Below are 18,196 nucleotides of genomic sequence, written 5' to 3' on the forward strand. Positions count from 1 at the left end.
TACTATATAATGATTCTACTTTCTTGCATTGTTTATCTTCTCAGCTGTACATATAAAAGGCTGGTGTACCTTGTACTGACCCGTGCTTAGATCGCTCCAGGAACTCAATCATCTGCGGCTGGGTTGAATGTCCATCCGGTAGATACGGATTTACTAGACCCCATCACCATCATGCCGCTGGATACAATGGGATAAGCCGGCTCCAAAACGACACTCAAGGCCTTTCCCTTGATATTACTACCTGAGTCTTCGCTAACGCTGCTGGGTGCAAAAGACTCCACAGTTGATACACCTACCGTATCACTTCCAGCTTCGGTATTTGTAGAGTCAGCCGATAAATCTACCTCGTCAGTGACCATAGATGTGCCAGGAAATTTGTGTTCTGAAAGCCCAATCGGGGCCGATCGCGACTTTTGCCCTCGCCCTTTCTTCTTCTTGCTGTGTCTCTTGTTCTTCCGATTCCCAACCAATGTGAAACCATCGTCGTCCCCTTGCTCGGTCTGCACACAGTCAGAGTCAGACAATGAGGGACCAGATCTTGCAAGAGCCGGGTTTGGGTCCGTCCAGGGCTTTTTCCAAGCTCCAGCGGTTTTGTCCCAGCCAGGCATAGCCTCTCGTCCAGCCGTAGTATCGGTAGGAGCCTTGGAGTCTCTGCTACCTTTCGAAAAGCCACCTTTTGTATCAGGTTGAGAATGATCCTCATTAGATGATCCGTCAACAGCCTCATCCTCGTCTACATCACCAGTTTCTGGGGGATCGGCCCTCGTCGCCTTGGTGTCATCGAGATAATGCGATGTTCTATGCTTCTGCATCAGAGGTCTATCAATGATGTACTTCCAATCATCAACGATCACTGGCCAAGGGACATCATGATTCTTCCCGAATAAAGCTTTGAATTGCTCACTCACTGATTCTTTCGACTGTGTAGCAGCACTTGACATCTTGGCAATTTTCGCTTTCTTCGCTTCTATCATCGTATTCCTCTTTTTCGTAGTTCTGCCACTGTTATTCGACTGGTCATCGTTATCATCAGGCCAAAGATCGTTATTGAGCTCAAACAGCTCTAATAATGTCTCTTCGTATTTCGCCTGATAATTAGCTTCTAAACCCCTCTTCCAGGTACCCATCACGTCTTTCAGCCACTTCCTATCTGGTTTCGCACTACCATGCCTTTTATTCGTTGTCGATAATTTGATGAATTCGCTGCACTGCGATTGGCCTCTTCTGAAAGCCTCATTCTGCATCTTATCGACATTCCAGGGATCATCACTCGGCGTATTCATTCCGGGTTTAAGATATTTCTTCAGAGCCATATTAGCGAAGAAACGCTGCACGATCCAACTCTCTTTTTCGGGATCATCGTACCCGCCCAATAAGTTGTCGGAACCTATCACACGAGAAAGATCATCGTATATGGCCTTACGTTCTGCGCGTTCTTGTTCAAGCATCTCAAGGGACTCTGTAGCTCGTTCGAAGAATATCGGAACCGATCTGACTACTTCCCCAAGAGGCAGACTTCCCCTGTCCGGCGTGATAGGATTGTGGGAATTGAGGTCCCATCGATACACCGTATCTACGTCGAAGGCTTGGACAGTAGTCTCGCCACTTGAATATCCGCACTCTGTTGAGAACGGAAGATCTGGAATCGTCACTGGAGCAGAAACCTTTTCGGTTCCTAGGGTAAAGTAGGATCTGAGGCTCCAACCACTATCATTGCTGTTGACCTTCACGATTCTTGAGGATATATGAAGGCTTTTACAATTGTCAACAATCCCTTTGGCCGCCTCATCTTTGATTTCCAAAGACCCATCAGAGTTTTCAATCAACATGTCGAAGTGGAATCAGGGTGATGGGTCTATTTGTGCAAAACCTGGCGTTCTGTGCAGTTACTGAACGCAGATGACCAAAGTGATGATGTGTGAAAATCTATCAGACTCCAAATGCGATAAAGCGAATTGTCATAACCCTGGTGATGGGAGTGATACCCTGCTCGAGATTGAGATTGATGCCCTGACCTCCGTTGGACGACTGGCCTTCTCCTGCTCCTTTGCGACTGAAGCAGAACTACTCAGTGGCGCAAGTAAGGTCTCGGTCTCGATGTTGCCTCTAAGTCATGAAGGGAGTGGAATGCAACTCTGGTTGCGCAAGAGAAGCAAATCCTTTCTGAGCTGTCTGACGCTAATGTCTGTTTTGCTAAGTTATAAGACATCGATGGGCAAGCAGACGAGGAGTCCGTAACAGAGACTAGATGTAAATAAAGCTCAGTCATTCATGGAGATCAGATGTAAATTATACTGTAATTTAGGTGTTTAATGTTTGATACTGTTTCTGGAGACTATACTAAATTTCGAAGATGCGTTTTATATAGTTTCTATGACTTTGAATATTGGCTACATCGAGATGCTCGACTGTCCGCAGACCCATCGATATCTCAAGAATTAGGACCGACACAGTACATCCCGTTCTCATTATATGTCACTTAGCTGCTTCTTGTAGTTTCCTTCGATCCGGATTGTTTCCTCGAATTGACAGGTTCACCCAGTTCGATGTGGTCGGTGAGTCAAGGTTCGACATGTGTACCCTCGCTGGACTCTTCATCCGTTCTTTGGCTATTACCTTTATTGAGATTAGAATCGGAATTGTCCTGAGTATGCTCCTTCGTCGAGACTTCAGTAGGTTCCCCATGTTCACCAGTCTGCTTTGAGCCCGGCCCAGACGAAGGTTGTCTCGAGGGGTCTTGCTTATTCTTCTGCTTGACCGCATCGTCGCCTTTTCCAGCATGATCCGATAAAGTCTTATCTCCGCCTTCTACTCCTTTACCTTTATCGCCCGTCTTCTTCGCATCGGCTTGCTTCGCATCCTTGGATTTCGGCTTCTTGTCGTCAGACCCTTCTTTGGGAGTAGCTGAACCCGACCCGGAAGAGGCGAATCGGAAGTACGATCCATTATGATCTGATTCGTGGACGATCGTCAATCTTTGCAAGTCTGTCAAGAAGTTTTCGAGCTTCTCGTTTCGCTTGGAACGGGTGACTCTTCCGATATGGTCTAACCATGAGATCTTGTTGAGGATCAAGTAGATAAGTAAGATGACGACGGTGACACCGAACGAGTATCCCCAGATTTTCACGATGGTGACGATATCGATGTGGCCGCTGTTATTGGCCGGGCCGGAGATCCAGCCGTACGCAGCGAAGAAGGAAGCCAAGAGGTCGACACCGAAGACAGCACCGATGAGCTGGAATGAAGGGAAGACATTGGGCGTTCCGGGTTCCTGAGCGAGACGAGTGATGACTACGAGGAAACAGATTCAATTGTCAGTCGGGCCCACGACTTCCATGAGATTTGTGTGAACTCACAAATGACCCATGATTCGGTAAGAGCCACTTCCAAAAACAAGATTTCCTGGACTGATCCGTAATTTTGTACGATACCGCCATTGCCGATGAACAAGGTGCCTCGAACAATCCAAGTACCCGCAGCAAGGAGAAGACCCATGATAGTCGAGATGATCCACACTTTGGGCAATTGCCATTCCACAGGCTGTCTCGCATAGGGTGCTGTGGCAAGGACGCGGAGCATGAGCTAGGTTCATCGATTTCATTAGAGGCCGCAACTCACCCCGGTCATACGCGATAGCGATTGTAGCTACGTCCGCAAAGATAGCCAAGAATACGATAAGATCGACTCGGATAGTCTCGTTCAGAATCAAGATCGACAGCATAAGGTATACTTGAAGATGGACACAAAGGGCGATACTGCATGCCGTGCAAATATAGTCAGCATCAATCTTGCTCTGGTGACATGGAAGAGGATGGGAGGCCTGGCTCACCGGTAGATGATATAAGCCTTCATTCGGTGGAAGATCTGTCTGGCTACCTTGATAGCAGTAATAATCGTCGAAAGACCCTCATCAAGGAACACGACGTCCGCAGCTGTTCGAGCAGCATCCGAAGCTCCCTCAACAGCAATACCGCAGTCCGCTTTCTTCAAGGAGGGCGCATCGTTCACTCCGTCTCCCGTCATAGCTGTCAAATGACCTCTCTCTTGAAGCAGGTTGACCACTTGGTATTTATGTTCTGGGAATACTTCTGCGAACCCATCGGCAGCTTCGACAAAGTCCCTGATATCCGATCCCGACATTCCACCTCCGATCAGTTTCTCGGAATCGTACACATTCGTCTTTAGGCCCAGTTGTTTACATGTCTCCTTGGCGATGGCAACGGCATCTCCCGTCAACATTTTGACTGAGATACCGAGATCATGGGCTTCACCGATCGTCTTTGCGCACATATCCGCTCCCATCAGCATAATCCTTCAGCAGCTTGACATCGGAATGGATCAATTTACTCACTTTGGCAGTATCGCCTCTGGGAGGATCGAACATACAGAGCATACCCAACAGTTCCCACTCTTTACCATCTTCCTTGACGGCTACACCCAAAGACCTGAAACCCCGAGTAGCGAACTGCTGAGCTTGGTTTCGGTAGTCGGCGACCGTGTGCGCATCGAACTTGGCCAATTTGAGAATGGCATTCGGAGCTCCTTTGGCACAGGTGTAATGTTTCCCGTCTTTCTCGACTTCAGCGGTGATTCGTTTGGACACAGGATCAAAGGGTGTGAATTTATGTGTCTTCCAACCGCTCTTCAACATCTCTTGGGCTTTAGGGAAGTCCTATTGTATCAAATTAGCTTTGAAATCCGGTCATTGCAGTGTTGCGTCCCTTCAGGATGAGTTCACTCACTTTGAGACCAACAATAGTCACTTTGTCAATGGGATCGAGACCCCTGACATTGTGCGAAGAAGCAAGTACAGCAACCGTCATGAACCAATTAGGGTCGACATCGGGGGCAATGTAAGGCTCGTTCAAAGATAATTTGTTGGCGGTCAAAGTACCGGTCTTATCGGAACAGAGGATATCCACACCGGCAAGTGACTCGATAGCGGTTAATTTCTGTACGATAGCTTGTCTTCTGGCCAAGTAGGCAGCTCCGACGGCAAGTGTTGTGGTGGTGACTACCGGCAAACCGACGGGTACACCGATGATCAAGAAGATCAGGGCGTACACAAGCAAGTTGTTCTGATCGGGTGATGCGATTTTGGTACCTCGGAAGAAGCCTCCAATCCATACGGCGAAGATGAAGGCGACCACCATTACCAAGAGACTGTAGTCAAAACCCCAGTCAGCGTCAAATAGCATCAAATAAATCAATTCGGTGATCATGCATGACTCACGTGAGACCTATACCACCCAGCACGATTTGGAAGTGACCTCTCTCATTTGAGCCTGAAGCAGATTAGTCAACTCAATCAGCTTATCATGGAACCAGTACGCGGAATGTTCAGGGACTTCTATCACTCACTCGATACCAAAGCAGCAGTTTTACCGACGAAAGAGCCCTTGGCAGACACAGTGACGACACCGAAACACTTTCCTCGCTTGACACCACACGTGTAATACGCGATATCGCCAACGAATTTATCGACAGCCAAGGATTCACCAGTGATGGCAGACTGATCGACAGACATGACCGAAGGCCCTTTGTTTGGTCCATCATCGTCATCGTCTTCTTCGTTCTCCGAATCAGATTGATGTCCTTTAGATTTTTTGGATTTCTCATGATTGTCCAGAATCGCCTTAGACTATTAAATCACACATATGATACCAGACCGAACTAATCAGCATATCTCGAATGACCTGATAACCGAAGTTTTGCTTGCTCACCTTAGATCCATCTTTATCGTTATAATCGCCAAGGATCTACGAGATGCAGCATATCAGTCAACCTATAAGTACACTTTTATCATCGTTGTTTCCGCGGATTGCGGCGTACCTTAGCATCAGCTGCGATTGTGTTACCTTCCTCAAGAACGATGATATCCCCAGGGACCAATTCTCTAGCTTCGATCTCTTGCTCGTGCCCATCTCGAACGACGACAGCTTTCATAGCTATACCAGCTTTGAGTTGTGCCACAATATCTCCAGCTTGCCTAGTATACCACCGCTTATCAGCATGCGCTCAAATACTTGTGTTTTGTGAGAGTTTGAGTGCAGTAGACCTACTTTTCCTGATACCATCCGACCGCAGCGTTCAAGAACAGGATACCGATAATGACACCGAAATCAATCCAATCTCTCAGACCAGCAGCAAGGAGCACAGCCAGTTCCATAACGTATAAGATTGGTCCACGGAAGTAGGAGATGAACTTTATAAATTGGTTCTCCGATGGACTAGTGTTTAGAACCATAATGTCAACTTTCCGACACAACCGGACTCGATTTTACAGATATGCTCAACATACCTTTCCAGCTCGTTGAATCCGGAGTGTTTTCTTCTTTCATCAATGTCACCAGAAGACAGACCTTTCTGTCTGTCTGTCTCGAGCCATTCTGAGGGCACCTATAAGTATCGAGCGCTTTCGGCGTGAGCATGCAGCAGATACTTGACTGAAAAGGGTCGTTGAGGGTGGACTCACCTTCTTTGGTCCACTGTCAACTTTGGTCTTTCTCCAAGGGGCATACCATTTCCTAACGTATTTCGCGTTCTTCTCATCATCTTCGCCATCATCATCCTTCTTGTTCTTCAATTTCTGTTTCTGGTCTTCTACGTATCGAAGCAAGACATCGTATTCTTCACCGTCCCACTCTGATACACACAGGACATCCTCGCTCAGCATCTCCTGCCCTGACAGATCTCACTGAAAGCTACAAACTCAGATACGAGCACTCACTCTTCTTCTCTTCGTCCTCGTGACGCTTTGCCTCCGCCTCAGCATCCCCAGACTCGGGGTCCTTCTTATGGTTCTTTCGGTGTGTCAAAGCCATTCTTCGAGAGCTGACTCAGCTAGCGGTGATACTCGTACTCCGCGACTCAAGACTGCTGTTTCCGCTCGGACCACCTTGGTCGTGTCGACAATTGTTGAATGGTCCTTTCTAGCTATCTATTTAGTGACAGGTGGGCAAGACAAAACATACAAAGAACGAGTTTGATCAACTTGAGAGTATAGGGGAGATGTGTAGTGACTGATGCATGCGGTATTATCACTATCATTACTATGAAAAAACCTCATCGCTGTACGGTGGTCTATAACAGCAATGACGTCTTTCTCGCATTCGGTCGCTTATGGTATGAGGACTTTTACTTTATTCGTAGCCGAATGGAGGATTATTTTTACTATTCCATGCCGAATGCAGGGAGAGGGAGAGGGAGCTAGACGGGGACGGTGATTAGCTGTTTGTACACCATGTGGAAGGATGAGAACATAATTCATCATCTGACATTTGACCAACTTAGGATATTAATATTTTTAACGAGGAGTACGAGGATGAGATGAATTCGGTAAGTGTGAACAGTAAGTGGTAGTAGTGGTAATCTATTTCCGGCAGAAGACCAAGACGTCATGATGAGGTACCTGATCTCTCACGGCGACAAAATCTCCGAATCCAGGTCGTTTTACGGCAACTCAAACCAAGTATCATTTAAGGGAACTCGCAGCCAATGCAATCCCGCTGGAATCAGGAGTCTCCATATCCGCACGTCATTGCTCTATTCAACGCGTTACTGGCACGATGCAAGATTGAGAGAGCTTGAATCGTCTGTTCTAAAATGGCAGAAGAATGCTATTGATGAAGATGTCTTGCACGAAGGAGCGCACAAGGCATGATAATCGTCCATGCCAATCACGGACTCATGCTCTTGAAGTCGATCAATGTTGGGGATGACTTCACGCTGCTGCGCGACATCCTCCTGGTGGAGGCGATCAAAGCTTAGACTTCCTTTGAAGCACACCTGATTGATCACTGTCCGTGTACCGTGTACACCGACCTGTTACTCACTATGAGCACACAACACATAGAACGAATCAGGCGAGAAGCTTGTCCGACATCAACATTCGACATGCAAACATACACGACACGAGTACAAGTCGTGGACGGACATGCTTCCCCTCGGTCGTCCACAAGCCTCGAGGTCGAAAGGAGTCATTCCAATATCGATCCCCACTGAACGCCAACACTGTAGTTCATACGTGTAAGTCTTTTCGAGCTACTGTATGGAAAAGTTTGCTTCTGTAAAGCACCTCTTCTCATTCTTTCTGTTGTCAGCCACAACTTACATACCATTCATCATGGTCAAGGTGAAGCCCTCTCAAGTCCAATTCAACGTCGATATGGCTAGGGGAGCCGCTCGAAGATTCTTCGGGGCGAATCCGATGTTGATGGAAGCGGGCAAGATCATTTTAGCAGGCATCATCATGGAGTTCACTAGGAGGACCAGCACAAACATCATTAAATCCTTGACAGAAGGTGAGAAATACCCTTCTTTGCCATCTTGATGCCAGCATGGACCTTCGCATTCCGGTAGATGACAGAATGATATACGAGTACTCATGAAAAGTATTGTTCGGGTACAGGTCTCACCCTCGAAGCGATCATACCTGCTTCAGACCCAGCTTATGACTGGCTGATCCACTTCATCCGCCATCACATATCAACCATCTCAGACCAGACCAAAGGCAATATTCCTTTCTACGCGGATTTCCTTGAGGGAATGTATTCAAGCGGCAAGATTCCACCCAAGAAGATGGTTATCAATTCCAAACAGCCTGCGAACTCTCCGCAAAGAGGTGATGAGAGAGGTGATCCCAATGATCCATCTAGAGGTAACGAGGAGATTGAACTGTATACTTTGCCATCGAAATGTGAGCCTTCTAATCATTCCAGTCCCTCCGACCATGGGAATGAGAAGGATTCCTGATGACACTCTTTCAACCAGCTGTGGACATCAGCATTCCTTTCGAAGATCATACGTTCCATTTTCACGTAGATAGGGATAGAAGTGAAAAGTCGAAGAGCTTGAAAATCTCGTAAGACTCCCTTGTCCGGTCTTCACACACATATCTCTCCTTATTTCTTCCCAAACTGATATGGGTTTGACGCAGGGTATCATCGTTCAACCGTTCTCGAGAGATCTTCCATTCACTCATTCTCCATTCCCGAACACTCTACCTTTCTCGTTCCGCACACCGCTTATCGATTTACATCCCTCGATTGAGCGCCAATTGGTGGGTCGGATCATGGAAGTTGACCTCTTTCAAACCTATCCGACCGTGGGAATCGGTCTTTTTACCCAAATCTATCAAGGATGGTGTCTTGAGAGATACAAGAGAGTTTTTGGAGAATAAGGAGTTTTATTCAGATAGAGGATTACCTTGGAGAAGGGGTTGGCTGCTTTATGGTCTGCCAGGAACTGGGAAAACCTCCTTGAGTCAGTGCTTGTTCGCATGCCAACTGAAAATATTTGAGCTGATATCATCTCACTAATTGATATGCGATGTAGTCACTGCTCTGGCTTCCCATTTCAAGCTCGGGGTGTACATCATAAACGTCGGGGCTAAAGGGTGAGCACGAAGCAATTTTCAGGGCTCTAGCAACAGCTAATGCCGATCACTGGACAGGCTGGACGACGAAGTCTTGCAGAAACTTGTCATGGACTGCCCCAAGAAATGCATACTTCTCTTTGAGGACATGTGGGTACTGTTCTATCTCCTATCCTACCTGCTCACCTGGCGATTGCTGATGGATATATCGTATGTTAGCGATTGTGCATTTCGACGCCGGATCCCTGCTAGCAAAATGAGTAAAACCCAGCCTACCCCGATCATGCCTGTAGCACCAAACCCAACAAAGAAAAAGAAGAAGAAGGCGTCGGAAGCACCGATCACTGCAGCATCCGAGCAGAAAGTTAAGGATGTTCCGACGACCCTTCCGGTCTCCATCAATCCGGTACTTCCGACTGAACAGCCAGACGACGAAGTCCAGAGCCAAGTCAGCGGGGACTCAGCTGCTCATGAGCTCATTGCAGAACAAAGGAAACATTTGGTCGATAAAGCCGTATTACCAGAACCTAACGAAGATGTGAAAGGGGTGGACAGAGCCGTATCACCAAAACCTGCTGACGAGGCCAATGGGGATCATCCGAAGGTGACAGAACAAGCTGAGACCACTACCTCTTCAAAGCCGTCCGCCGATGACGAGTCTCCTTCTGCGGCCCATGGGCTGCCTGAAGATGTACCGCAATCCGCTTCTGTCGACGCTGCGAGGGATAAGAATAGTCATGACGGGGCGGGAACAACGGAGTCTTCGGTTCCTGCTCCCCCCAAGGTAGGTAAGGCTGTCGCTCAAGCGCAGACAGCCACGATCACCGATCAGTCAGTCAAAGCCCAAGACCCCGACAAGAAGGAAGAAGACTCCGACGACACTCAACTGGAAATCTCCACCGCAGGCGAAGGAGAATGGGTGACTGTGTCAGCTGCGCCTCGTACTATGCTCGAAGAGGATGTCAACCGATCAGCGGTAACTCTTTCTGGACTGCTCAATGCTATCGATGGGCTCGCTGCAAGTGAGGGAAGGATACTGTTCTGCACAACCAATCACGTACGAAGGATTGATCCCGCATTATCAAGGCCTGGTAAATTCTTCGTCACGCCAAAAATTCAATGACTATAGCTGACTTCGCTATGCGTCCCAAGGTCGATGCGATGTATGGGTCGAATTCACGTACGCAACAAGAGAACAAGCTTTCGAGCTATTCAAATACTTTTACCGACCAATCGAATCTGGCGGTAAGTCTGTCAGCTACTCGGCATCTCAGCATTCCGGCGAGGACATGGTCCATGCATCGACATACGATAGTCGACTCAAGAACCATCTTCCATCCTCGCCAACAGACAGTACAGTCTCTTCGCCTTTTGTGCCTAGAGGTCTGAGTCGAGCGACGAGCTCATTGACTATCCAAACTGAAATTACCGTCCCAGATGAGGCGCCCACTCCATCTATGAGCGATCCGAACGGATCCTACGAGCTCACGGATAATTCAGAAGAGGCAAAGGAGGTGGATCAAGAAGAATATATCACTACATTAGCGAATGTATTTGCGGACTCTTTGCCGGAACATAAATTGACTATCTCGTCCCTCCAAGGGTATTTGATGGGGTACAAGCATAATCCCGCTAGAGCTGCTGAGATGTTCAAGGAATGGGTTGGGGTCGGATGTCCACAGGGACTGGAAATGATCAGATGAGATTGATCTTATCATCATTCAGATCGAAGACTGGACTCAAGCGAGACGACCAGTTAGAAGGAGCGATGCGACTGTAATGATTGGGGATTTTGGAGATATTCTGTGCGAAAGTCATATTTGAGGATACCCATACTCATATACATATCGTACTCATACATGACATACTCATGCACCAATCTGTACCTGTGCGTACCTGACATCTGCCCTATCCAATTCCACGCGATGTAAACACATGTAATTCATATTCACACACTCTCATACTCGCATACTCGCATACTCATTTAGCTATCTATCTATACAAACAACTCGCCGTGGCCCATCGCTCATCGCTCATGGCCAAATACCCATCCACTTGAGATCCCGTCATGCCTCAAGCAATCGCATACATTGCTGAGCAGATCAAAGCATCTCATATCGTCGGAAACTGATCCCAATTTCCAAAATCCAAAATCAGTCTGATGCACCCCAATCGCATAACTGGTCTCCTTGCAAAGATACGGCGACTCACGTGTATCCCAAGAAAGCCAGATCCTTCTTCGCATCCGCCCCCGTATCTGCTCCGGTAGGCACATCCGGTACTTGGTCCAACTCGTCGGTAGGGAAATACGAGGTATCCGTAATCGATCGGAGATGAGGTACGAACGGTGCGTCTATATCTCTGATTGTTGTCCAGTCAACACCGTAGAAGAACTAGTCGTTGAAAACAATAACAACAACAACAACAACAACAACAACAACACATCAGCAGAATTGCAAGCATTTTGAGATCCGATGTACACTCACAGGATGCGCTTTGAGTTGTTCTACATTCATTCGCTTGTCGGCCTCGCACAGCATTCTGGATCAATAGCGTTGGATGTCAGAACGGGGTCCGGTTACGCGTTATGTCACAGAGTGATAGCAGACGTCACGCACCTTCTGATCAAATCCTCGGCTTCCCGACTAAGATGCACGTCGTCAGGGAAGAACAGGTGGTTCCTCCAATCAATGATCTTTCGATAGACATCATGAGCGTTCTCAGAGCAGAACGGCGGGTATCCTAGGGAAATCACCAATCAGTCAGCTCCCACGTATCTTTCATTGCTGAGTTCGTGCGAGCTCAGAGATCCGATTACTCACCGACCAAACACTCAAACATGATAGCTCCCAAAGACCACCAATCGCATTCTTTACCATACCCTTGCTGCAAGAAGATCTCAGGGGAGATCTATGGTCACTCAATAAGCCAATGTCCACTAGAACCTTTGAGAGATAGGCGGTGATACTTACATAATCAGGCGTTCCTACCGTCGAATAAGCCAATTTCCTCCTGTTGGCTTTCCAAGTAGCTATATCCTGTTTACTCGTCATCGTCAAGTTGATCGCGTTAACCATCACACTGTTTCTAGATTGATTCCCAGCTTGTGGACGGGTAGTTTGATTGCCTTCTCCGCCCAATAATCTTTGATAATACGACGAATCGTGTTGTTTGTGGAATCCGGTCGATAAGCCGAAATCCGATAATTTGATATGGCCCATCGAGTCGATCAGGATGTTGTCCGGTTTGATATCTCTGTGAAGATCCCACATGAAATGAATCAGCGATGAAAGCTCGCGAAATCAATCTCCCTATATTGTTGGGTTGGGTTGAAGATAGTCAAAAGAGGGAGAATTTTACATACCTGTGGATGAACCCTAAATTATGGACCGCTTCTATGGCCAGGATGCATTCTGCCATATAAAGCTTCGTGACATCTTCAGAGAATGTATCGTATTTGATCAACCTGTTTGTAAATCATTTTAGTCATCTGATGTTGTAGCTTAAATGTCCTGGCAGTAGGTAGACAACCCTTGTTACTCTCGCCCAACTCACATAGTCATCAAATCACCTCCAGGCAAGAACTCCATCACCAAGTACAGGTACTGAGTATCTTGGAATGAATAATAAAGCTGCACGACCCATGGCGAGTTGGATTCGGCCAATACATCTCTTTCTGCTCTGACGTGGGCGAGCTACAGGGCGAATCGTGAAACATCAGCTATTGGTCAAGTGGCAAGTCTGGGGCGTGAGGTGTTATAGTGCAAATCGAGGTAGAAAACAAATTGGGGGAGCGCAAAACACTCACTTGATCCTTCTTGAACATCTCATTCTTCTTCAAAGTCTTCATAGCGTATATCTTCCCCGTATCGACTTTCTGGGTCAATCTGACTTCTCCGAACGCTCCTTTACCGATGACTTTGACCGTGCGGAAATCCTCCAACCCAATTCTGGTACGTCGGAGTCGCAAGAAGCTGCGTGAGGAGAGTAGCAAGGAGTCAGGTCAAATTGACCGAGATTGGGATTACTGATGACGACAGACGAAGCAAGTAGACTGCTGGAAGATGGTATTCGCGATCACAGGGCTGACTATGTATGTGATGCAATTATATCGGATCACTCACTTGCTCTCCCTCCTTCCCAAAGCTATCAATTGTCGAGCCTTCAGACTATCCGGAGTCAAAGCGTCTCCTGCAAGTTGTTTCTCCAGAGTCGTACGTCTACCTCGCCACATCCATCTCATAGATATTAGCAAATACTCGCACAGTGATTTCCCGTCGACAGTGTAATTGTATAGGAGGAGAAGGTGATCCAGTATCAGGTAATAGGGAACATTTAGTCAATAATCATTACTTGGTTGTATCATACATCCAAGGAAGTAAATGGTTTCTCATCGTATTGTTGTATCGAGGTTGAAGGGTAAAGAAATGGGGTTCGAGGTATTCCGAACGAGCGATCATAGGAGATCCAAGACAGCGTGAACCCAAAGAGGGCAAATGGTATCTCGTAGTGCAGTGAAAAATGGGTCATGGAAAAGAAGGTATTGCGGTCTGCTCACCGTTCTTTACGCCCCACAACACCTTCTACAGCTTCCTTGTAAAACAACTCCAACTTCATCTTCGCAGCCATCGCTTTGCCCTGTGTCGAATCTCCGAACTGCGATGGACGTCTTTCGAAATAAACATAATCAGGTCCTTTATCTCCTTGTCCCCCTGATCCTCCTCCCCCTTGACCTTGGCCTGGCCCGGAAATACCTGAGGTGGGGTGCAAAGATCCTGATGAACCTTGAGTAGGTATTCCCCCCGCCCCGGCAGTATTGTTGTTGTTATTTGAACCCGGTTGACCTAAATTCAGGGCGGATACCGAAGGAACAGCTGGCATAGGTGAGACTCTTCCATTTCCTTGTCCTTGTAACGAGTTCGAGGGGGTCAAGTTGGTCGAAGATGGCCCGGGTTGACCTTGACCTTGTTGAGGTGGTCGATAAGCCATCGCGAACTATTCTCGATGGTAGTCGACAAGCTATGAGTCGCGAAGTACCGATTGGAATAGAATGGGATTCGGGGCAAGGGTGAGAATGCAGGTTGAGGATAGAAGGAGCAATACTGTAAGACTCCTTTGATGCCCTTGCGATTGTGATTGAATGGGGAAAGGCGTAGCGGATAGCGGGCCGGTAATTCACTAATTGTACATGTATGACAGTTTCCGTACAGTGGATCGCAAGAGCTCTCGTTGAGTCGGGAGAAATGAGAGTTGGAGCTGATCGTGCTGGGTATCTTTGGGTTGTCTGAATACGATGGGATGCACGAGTGGTTGTCAAGTCACTGACTCGTATGGTATGGTTGAGCTTGGACTTGCGACCTGTAACCTGTAACAAGTAGAGCTAACCGCGTGCAACACACACAACCCAGAATGACACGCGTCGGAAAATCAAAGTATTAGTTGCGCATCTAATACTAACACCGCTATAAAACGAGTCTAATGACTCCACTAATTCTGAAAACGACATTAGGATTAGTTCGTATTCACCTTGATGGATCGTCCACTTGTCCACCTAGGACAACTGCAGTGAACATTCGAACGAATCATTCATTCTTTCAAATATATAATCGATACAGTAGTATAATTACTTTGTTGCTTCTGTTTCTTCTTGCCAATCGTCCACGCCCAATGCAAAATGATGTGTTTGTTTATGATGTTGTGTTTTCTCCATTTCATGATCAATCGAACCAGCAAGGCCATTAGTACCTGTACCCATGGATATCCCTTCGTTCATACCTCCCAATATTCATACTGTCCTGATCGAAGTGATCGTGATACTCCGCAGGCTTCAGGCGTGGATGAGGTGATCTAGGCAGTGGAGAATTTGTGCGAAGCATCTTTTTTGAGCTGTGGATTCAACCATAATGCAAGCGAGAGGGTTAGTGACTATCCTTTTTATCGGAGATGACGGTATTGCGATCAGTCTGGCAGGATATCTTGTAGGAAGGGGGGAAAAGGAAGGACGAAGCCCGACTTACATGTTCAACAGTTTGGTTCAAGGTGGGGTGAGCGTCCTCGAAGTGACCATCTCGGGTCTTGTATCGGTATTTGAACTGGGCGGCAGCACTGCGACAAGGGAAAGGTGAGGGGGTGTTAGATTGACGACTCATGAGGCACTTCGAATAGCGCTTTGACTTACGAAGAACCAATATCTTGCTTATCCCTGGAATCCCACGGGTTCACCATACCCGAAGACATGAGCTGTTTCGTTGCTTCAGGCTCGGATGCTTTGGTCATGCTACAAGACCCATATGATATCAGCAACGATAAAACGGCACATTAACAACCGTCGACATGTGACAGAGGGTTGAGTTCGTGTGAAGCGATTTCACCCGTAGGCACCCGATCTGTCCCGCTAACAGGATGCGAGTAATGCCATTCGACGATGTGAAGCACGAAGGAGCTGAAGGAGGCGGGAGGAGAGGGAGGGCCCACTCACAAGAAGTATCCAGCTACACCCAAGATACCGGTGACGATGATACTGAGAGGGTAAAGTGCTGGGTCCCGCTTGGCGAATCGGTTGACGTTCTTGGTAGCTTGTTGCAAGTTACCGGCGTGGGACAGGTTGTGGGGGTCAGACTGGCGATGGGCGTGGCAAGTGAGGTGTGAGGAAGGATTGAGCCGGGCGGAGTGGAAAGAAAGATTGACGTGGGAAGATAGGGGAACAAGGCGAGAATCGGACAGTCAGCCTTAATTAGATCGCGGTCGACCAGATTGTCAAAAGTAGGGGAAGACTCACTTGGGGTTGTCTGGGAGGAAGAGAAGACATCTTGAGTATTGCTTTGTATTTCTGTTGATCGAGTGGTAGTAGAGGTTCTGCTGTGAAATCGATGTGATAAATCAGTGAATCAGTTATTCAGTTGTTTGTGTGCGAGGAAGATGGATGGGTATGAAGAAGATGGTCGAGCGGTACAAGGTTTATATACTCAGGTGATGACGATCGCTGTGACGCTGACGCAACTTGGGACTTACAATTCAAGGTAGATTCGATTGGCCAAGTAATCTATTGCGTAAGAAGGGAAGGGAAAGTCACGGAAGACAGATGATATATGTTATTAGTCTCGAGCTGTTATTCTGCTACTACTCGTATGGCACAGTGGAGCAGCTGCAGCGAACACCTTCTCACATACAAAGGGGGATTAGCGAAATGCCTAAATGACGCATGACGTCAGTCAGATGATCTAACAAATTTCATTGAAGATACCGTATCGGGAGATTCCTGACTATGACAAGCGAGTGGCAGTGGTGAAGCGGTACTGTCCGCCTCGCGTCTAGATCAAAGACGCGCGGTGATTGATGCGAGCTCTTCTTCACCCACAATCTGGCATTCATCGGCGAATGAGGTCAAGAAAGCTCTACTGCTCGAGACGTCCATGGACACATGCGGATCGAAGAGCGCGGATGCGTGACGATACAAGGTTCTTCAGACCCCGATAAGATAAACAGAATCCTAATATGACAGTATCTTATCGGAAATCAGCACGCCCTTTCATATGCTCAAGACCTAAGCATGTAAGGCAAAAGATTGAACAATGGCCGAATGCATCCAAGATGCCACAGCATCGATCCCGTCGAGATGGTCCCGCCTACTCCAAGCGAAAGCTCTGCGTATAGCTGCCTCCTTAGGCCACAGCCTACAACACTACGCGTGTCCTATGGCTCCTTCGCCTTCAAAGACAGAATACATCGATGCGACATTTGGCTCCGCTCAAAGCAAGAGAGCAATCAGACTAGATATATACTCACCACCTGAGCCGAAAGTCGAGTCCGAGCACGAATCTTCTTCGAATAATCCCAAGTTTTCTTCGACTGAGAGACCATGTCTGATGATTTTTCATGGCGGCGGATTCGTCATTGGCCAGGGTACCGACGATGCTCGATTCGCCCAAGCAGCCATGTCCAAGCTCGGAGCAGTGGTTGTGGGAATCTCATATCGACTTGCTCCCGAATACCCATTCCCTATTCCAGTCGAAGATTGCGTCTCGTCAATCCTTCACATCGCCACCGATGACAACGCCGCTCGATATGGGATAGATAGAGATACGATAATTCTGAGTGGATTTTCAGCTGGTGGGAATCTAGCTTTAGCTTCTCTTCATCTACTTCACTCCCTCAAATCTCCCACCCTCAACCCAAATGAATGGGGATATACAATACCGGTCGGAAGTGGGATCGAGATTCCGAATATCAGAGGGATCATACTTTTTTACCCCTTGTTGGATTATACCATACCCCGGGAAATCAAAACCCAGAACTTACCCAGGCCCGAATATGCACTCCCGGCAAGCCTGACTCAGCTCTTTGATGCCTCGTACCTTCCCCGAAGCCAAGGTGATGCCCGTGGGGTTGCATTGGTGGATAGGCGAGATATCAGGCTGTCACCGGCTCTAGCGTCGGATGAACTGGTCAAAGCACTCCCGCCAGTGTGGGTTACAGTGTGCGAACACGATATGTTGCGGCAAGAAGGCTTAGATTTCGCCAATAGGCTGAAGAGTCTAGGTAAAAAAGTGGGGTTGAGCGAGGTGCAAGGAGAGAAGCACGGTTGGGATAAACCGCCCCCCATCTCCCCTAAAGCGAGCGTCTTGGAGGAATACAATAAAGCGTTGGACGCGGCCAGAATGTGGTTAGCTTGAATTGACTGAAATCGACCATGAGGTATCAATGCACTGCAAATGGCTCGACCTTCTGCAATGAAGCCTCAAGAATCATTGCAGTTGATGGGCAAGTCGTAGAGATGTATGGCTACGGGTATGGTAAGATGCATGCAGTCGGTGCAGATCT

General features: G+C 47.6%; 6 protein-coding genes across 6 annotated transcripts; 2 read left to right on the top strand and 4 right to left on the bottom strand.

The window, feature by feature from the left end:
• Positions 1 to 104: 104 nt before the first annotated feature.
• Positions 105 to 1,829, bottom strand: I303_106235 (uncharacterized protein; the record flags this gene model as incomplete). The annotated part of the gene is made up of 1 exon (XM_018409536.1): positions 105 to 1,829. The coding sequence occupies one exon, from the start codon at positions 1,827 to 1,829 to the stop codon at positions 105 to 107; it is 1,725 nt and encodes a 574-aa protein (XP_018261809.1).
• Positions 1,830 to 2,560: 731 nt separating this feature from the next.
• On the bottom strand, positions 2,561 to 6,824 carry I303_106236 (plasma-membrane proton-efflux P-type ATPase; the record flags this gene model as incomplete). The annotated part of the gene is made up of 14 exons (XM_018409537.1): positions 2,561 to 3,291; positions 3,357 to 3,557; positions 3,619 to 3,755; positions 3,830 to 4,278; positions 4,352 to 4,672; positions 4,743 to 5,163; positions 5,234 to 5,285; positions 5,362 to 5,641; positions 5,724 to 5,759; positions 5,833 to 5,989; positions 6,063 to 6,230; positions 6,302 to 6,399; positions 6,476 to 6,645; positions 6,731 to 6,824. 14 exons carry the CDS (start codon positions 6,822 to 6,824, stop codon positions 2,561 to 2,563), a joined length of 3,315 nt encoding a protein of 1,104 aa, XP_018261810.1.
• Positions 6,825 to 8,125: 1,301 nt separating this feature from the next.
• Positions 8,126 to 11,079, top strand: I303_106237 (uncharacterized protein; the record flags this gene model as incomplete). The annotated part of the gene is made up of 8 exons (XM_018409538.1): positions 8,126 to 8,303; positions 8,411 to 8,698; positions 8,773 to 8,863; positions 8,939 to 9,264; positions 9,337 to 9,397; positions 9,455 to 9,526; positions 9,596 to 10,467; positions 10,529 to 11,079. 8 exons carry the CDS (start codon positions 8,126 to 8,128, stop codon positions 11,077 to 11,079), a joined length of 2,439 nt encoding a protein of 812 aa, XP_018261811.1.
• A 399-nt stretch (positions 11,080 to 11,478) lies between these two features.
• I303_106238 (uncharacterized protein) lies at positions 11,479 to 14,365 on the bottom strand (the record flags this gene model as incomplete). The annotated part of the gene is made up of 11 exons (XM_018409539.1): positions 11,479 to 11,503; positions 11,588 to 11,769; positions 11,863 to 11,917; positions 11,995 to 12,118; positions 12,199 to 12,286; positions 12,349 to 12,631; positions 12,741 to 12,842; positions 12,932 to 13,071; positions 13,185 to 13,350; positions 13,501 to 13,596; positions 13,935 to 14,365. 11 exons carry the CDS (start codon positions 14,363 to 14,365, stop codon positions 11,479 to 11,481), a joined length of 1,692 nt encoding a protein of 563 aa, XP_018261812.1.
• An 858-nt stretch (positions 14,366 to 15,223) lies between these two features.
• I303_106239 (uncharacterized protein) lies at positions 15,224 to 16,184 on the bottom strand (the record flags this gene model as incomplete). Its single annotated transcript, XM_018409540.1, has 5 exons — positions 15,224 to 15,262; positions 15,394 to 15,481; positions 15,555 to 15,653; positions 15,855 to 15,994; positions 16,155 to 16,184. The coding sequence occupies 5 exons, from the start codon at positions 16,182 to 16,184 to the stop codon at positions 15,224 to 15,226; spliced, it is 396 nt and encodes a 131-aa protein (XP_018261813.1).
• Positions 16,185 to 16,947: 763 nt separating this feature from the next.
• Positions 16,948 to 18,048, top strand: I303_106240 (uncharacterized protein; the record flags this gene model as incomplete). The annotated part of the gene is made up of 1 exon (XM_018409541.1): positions 16,948 to 18,048. One exon carries the CDS (start codon positions 16,948 to 16,950, stop codon positions 18,046 to 18,048), a length of 1,101 nt encoding a protein of 366 aa, XP_018261814.1.
• Positions 18,049 to 18,196: the final 148 nt, after the last annotated feature.

The sequence above is a fragment of the Kwoniella dejecticola genome, chromosome 7 (genome assembly GCF_000512565.2).
Source record: "Kwoniella dejecticola CBS 10117 chromosome 7, complete sequence".
Lineage (NCBI taxonomy): Eukaryota > Fungi > Basidiomycota > Tremellomycetes > Tremellales > Cryptococcaceae > Kwoniella > Kwoniella dejecticola.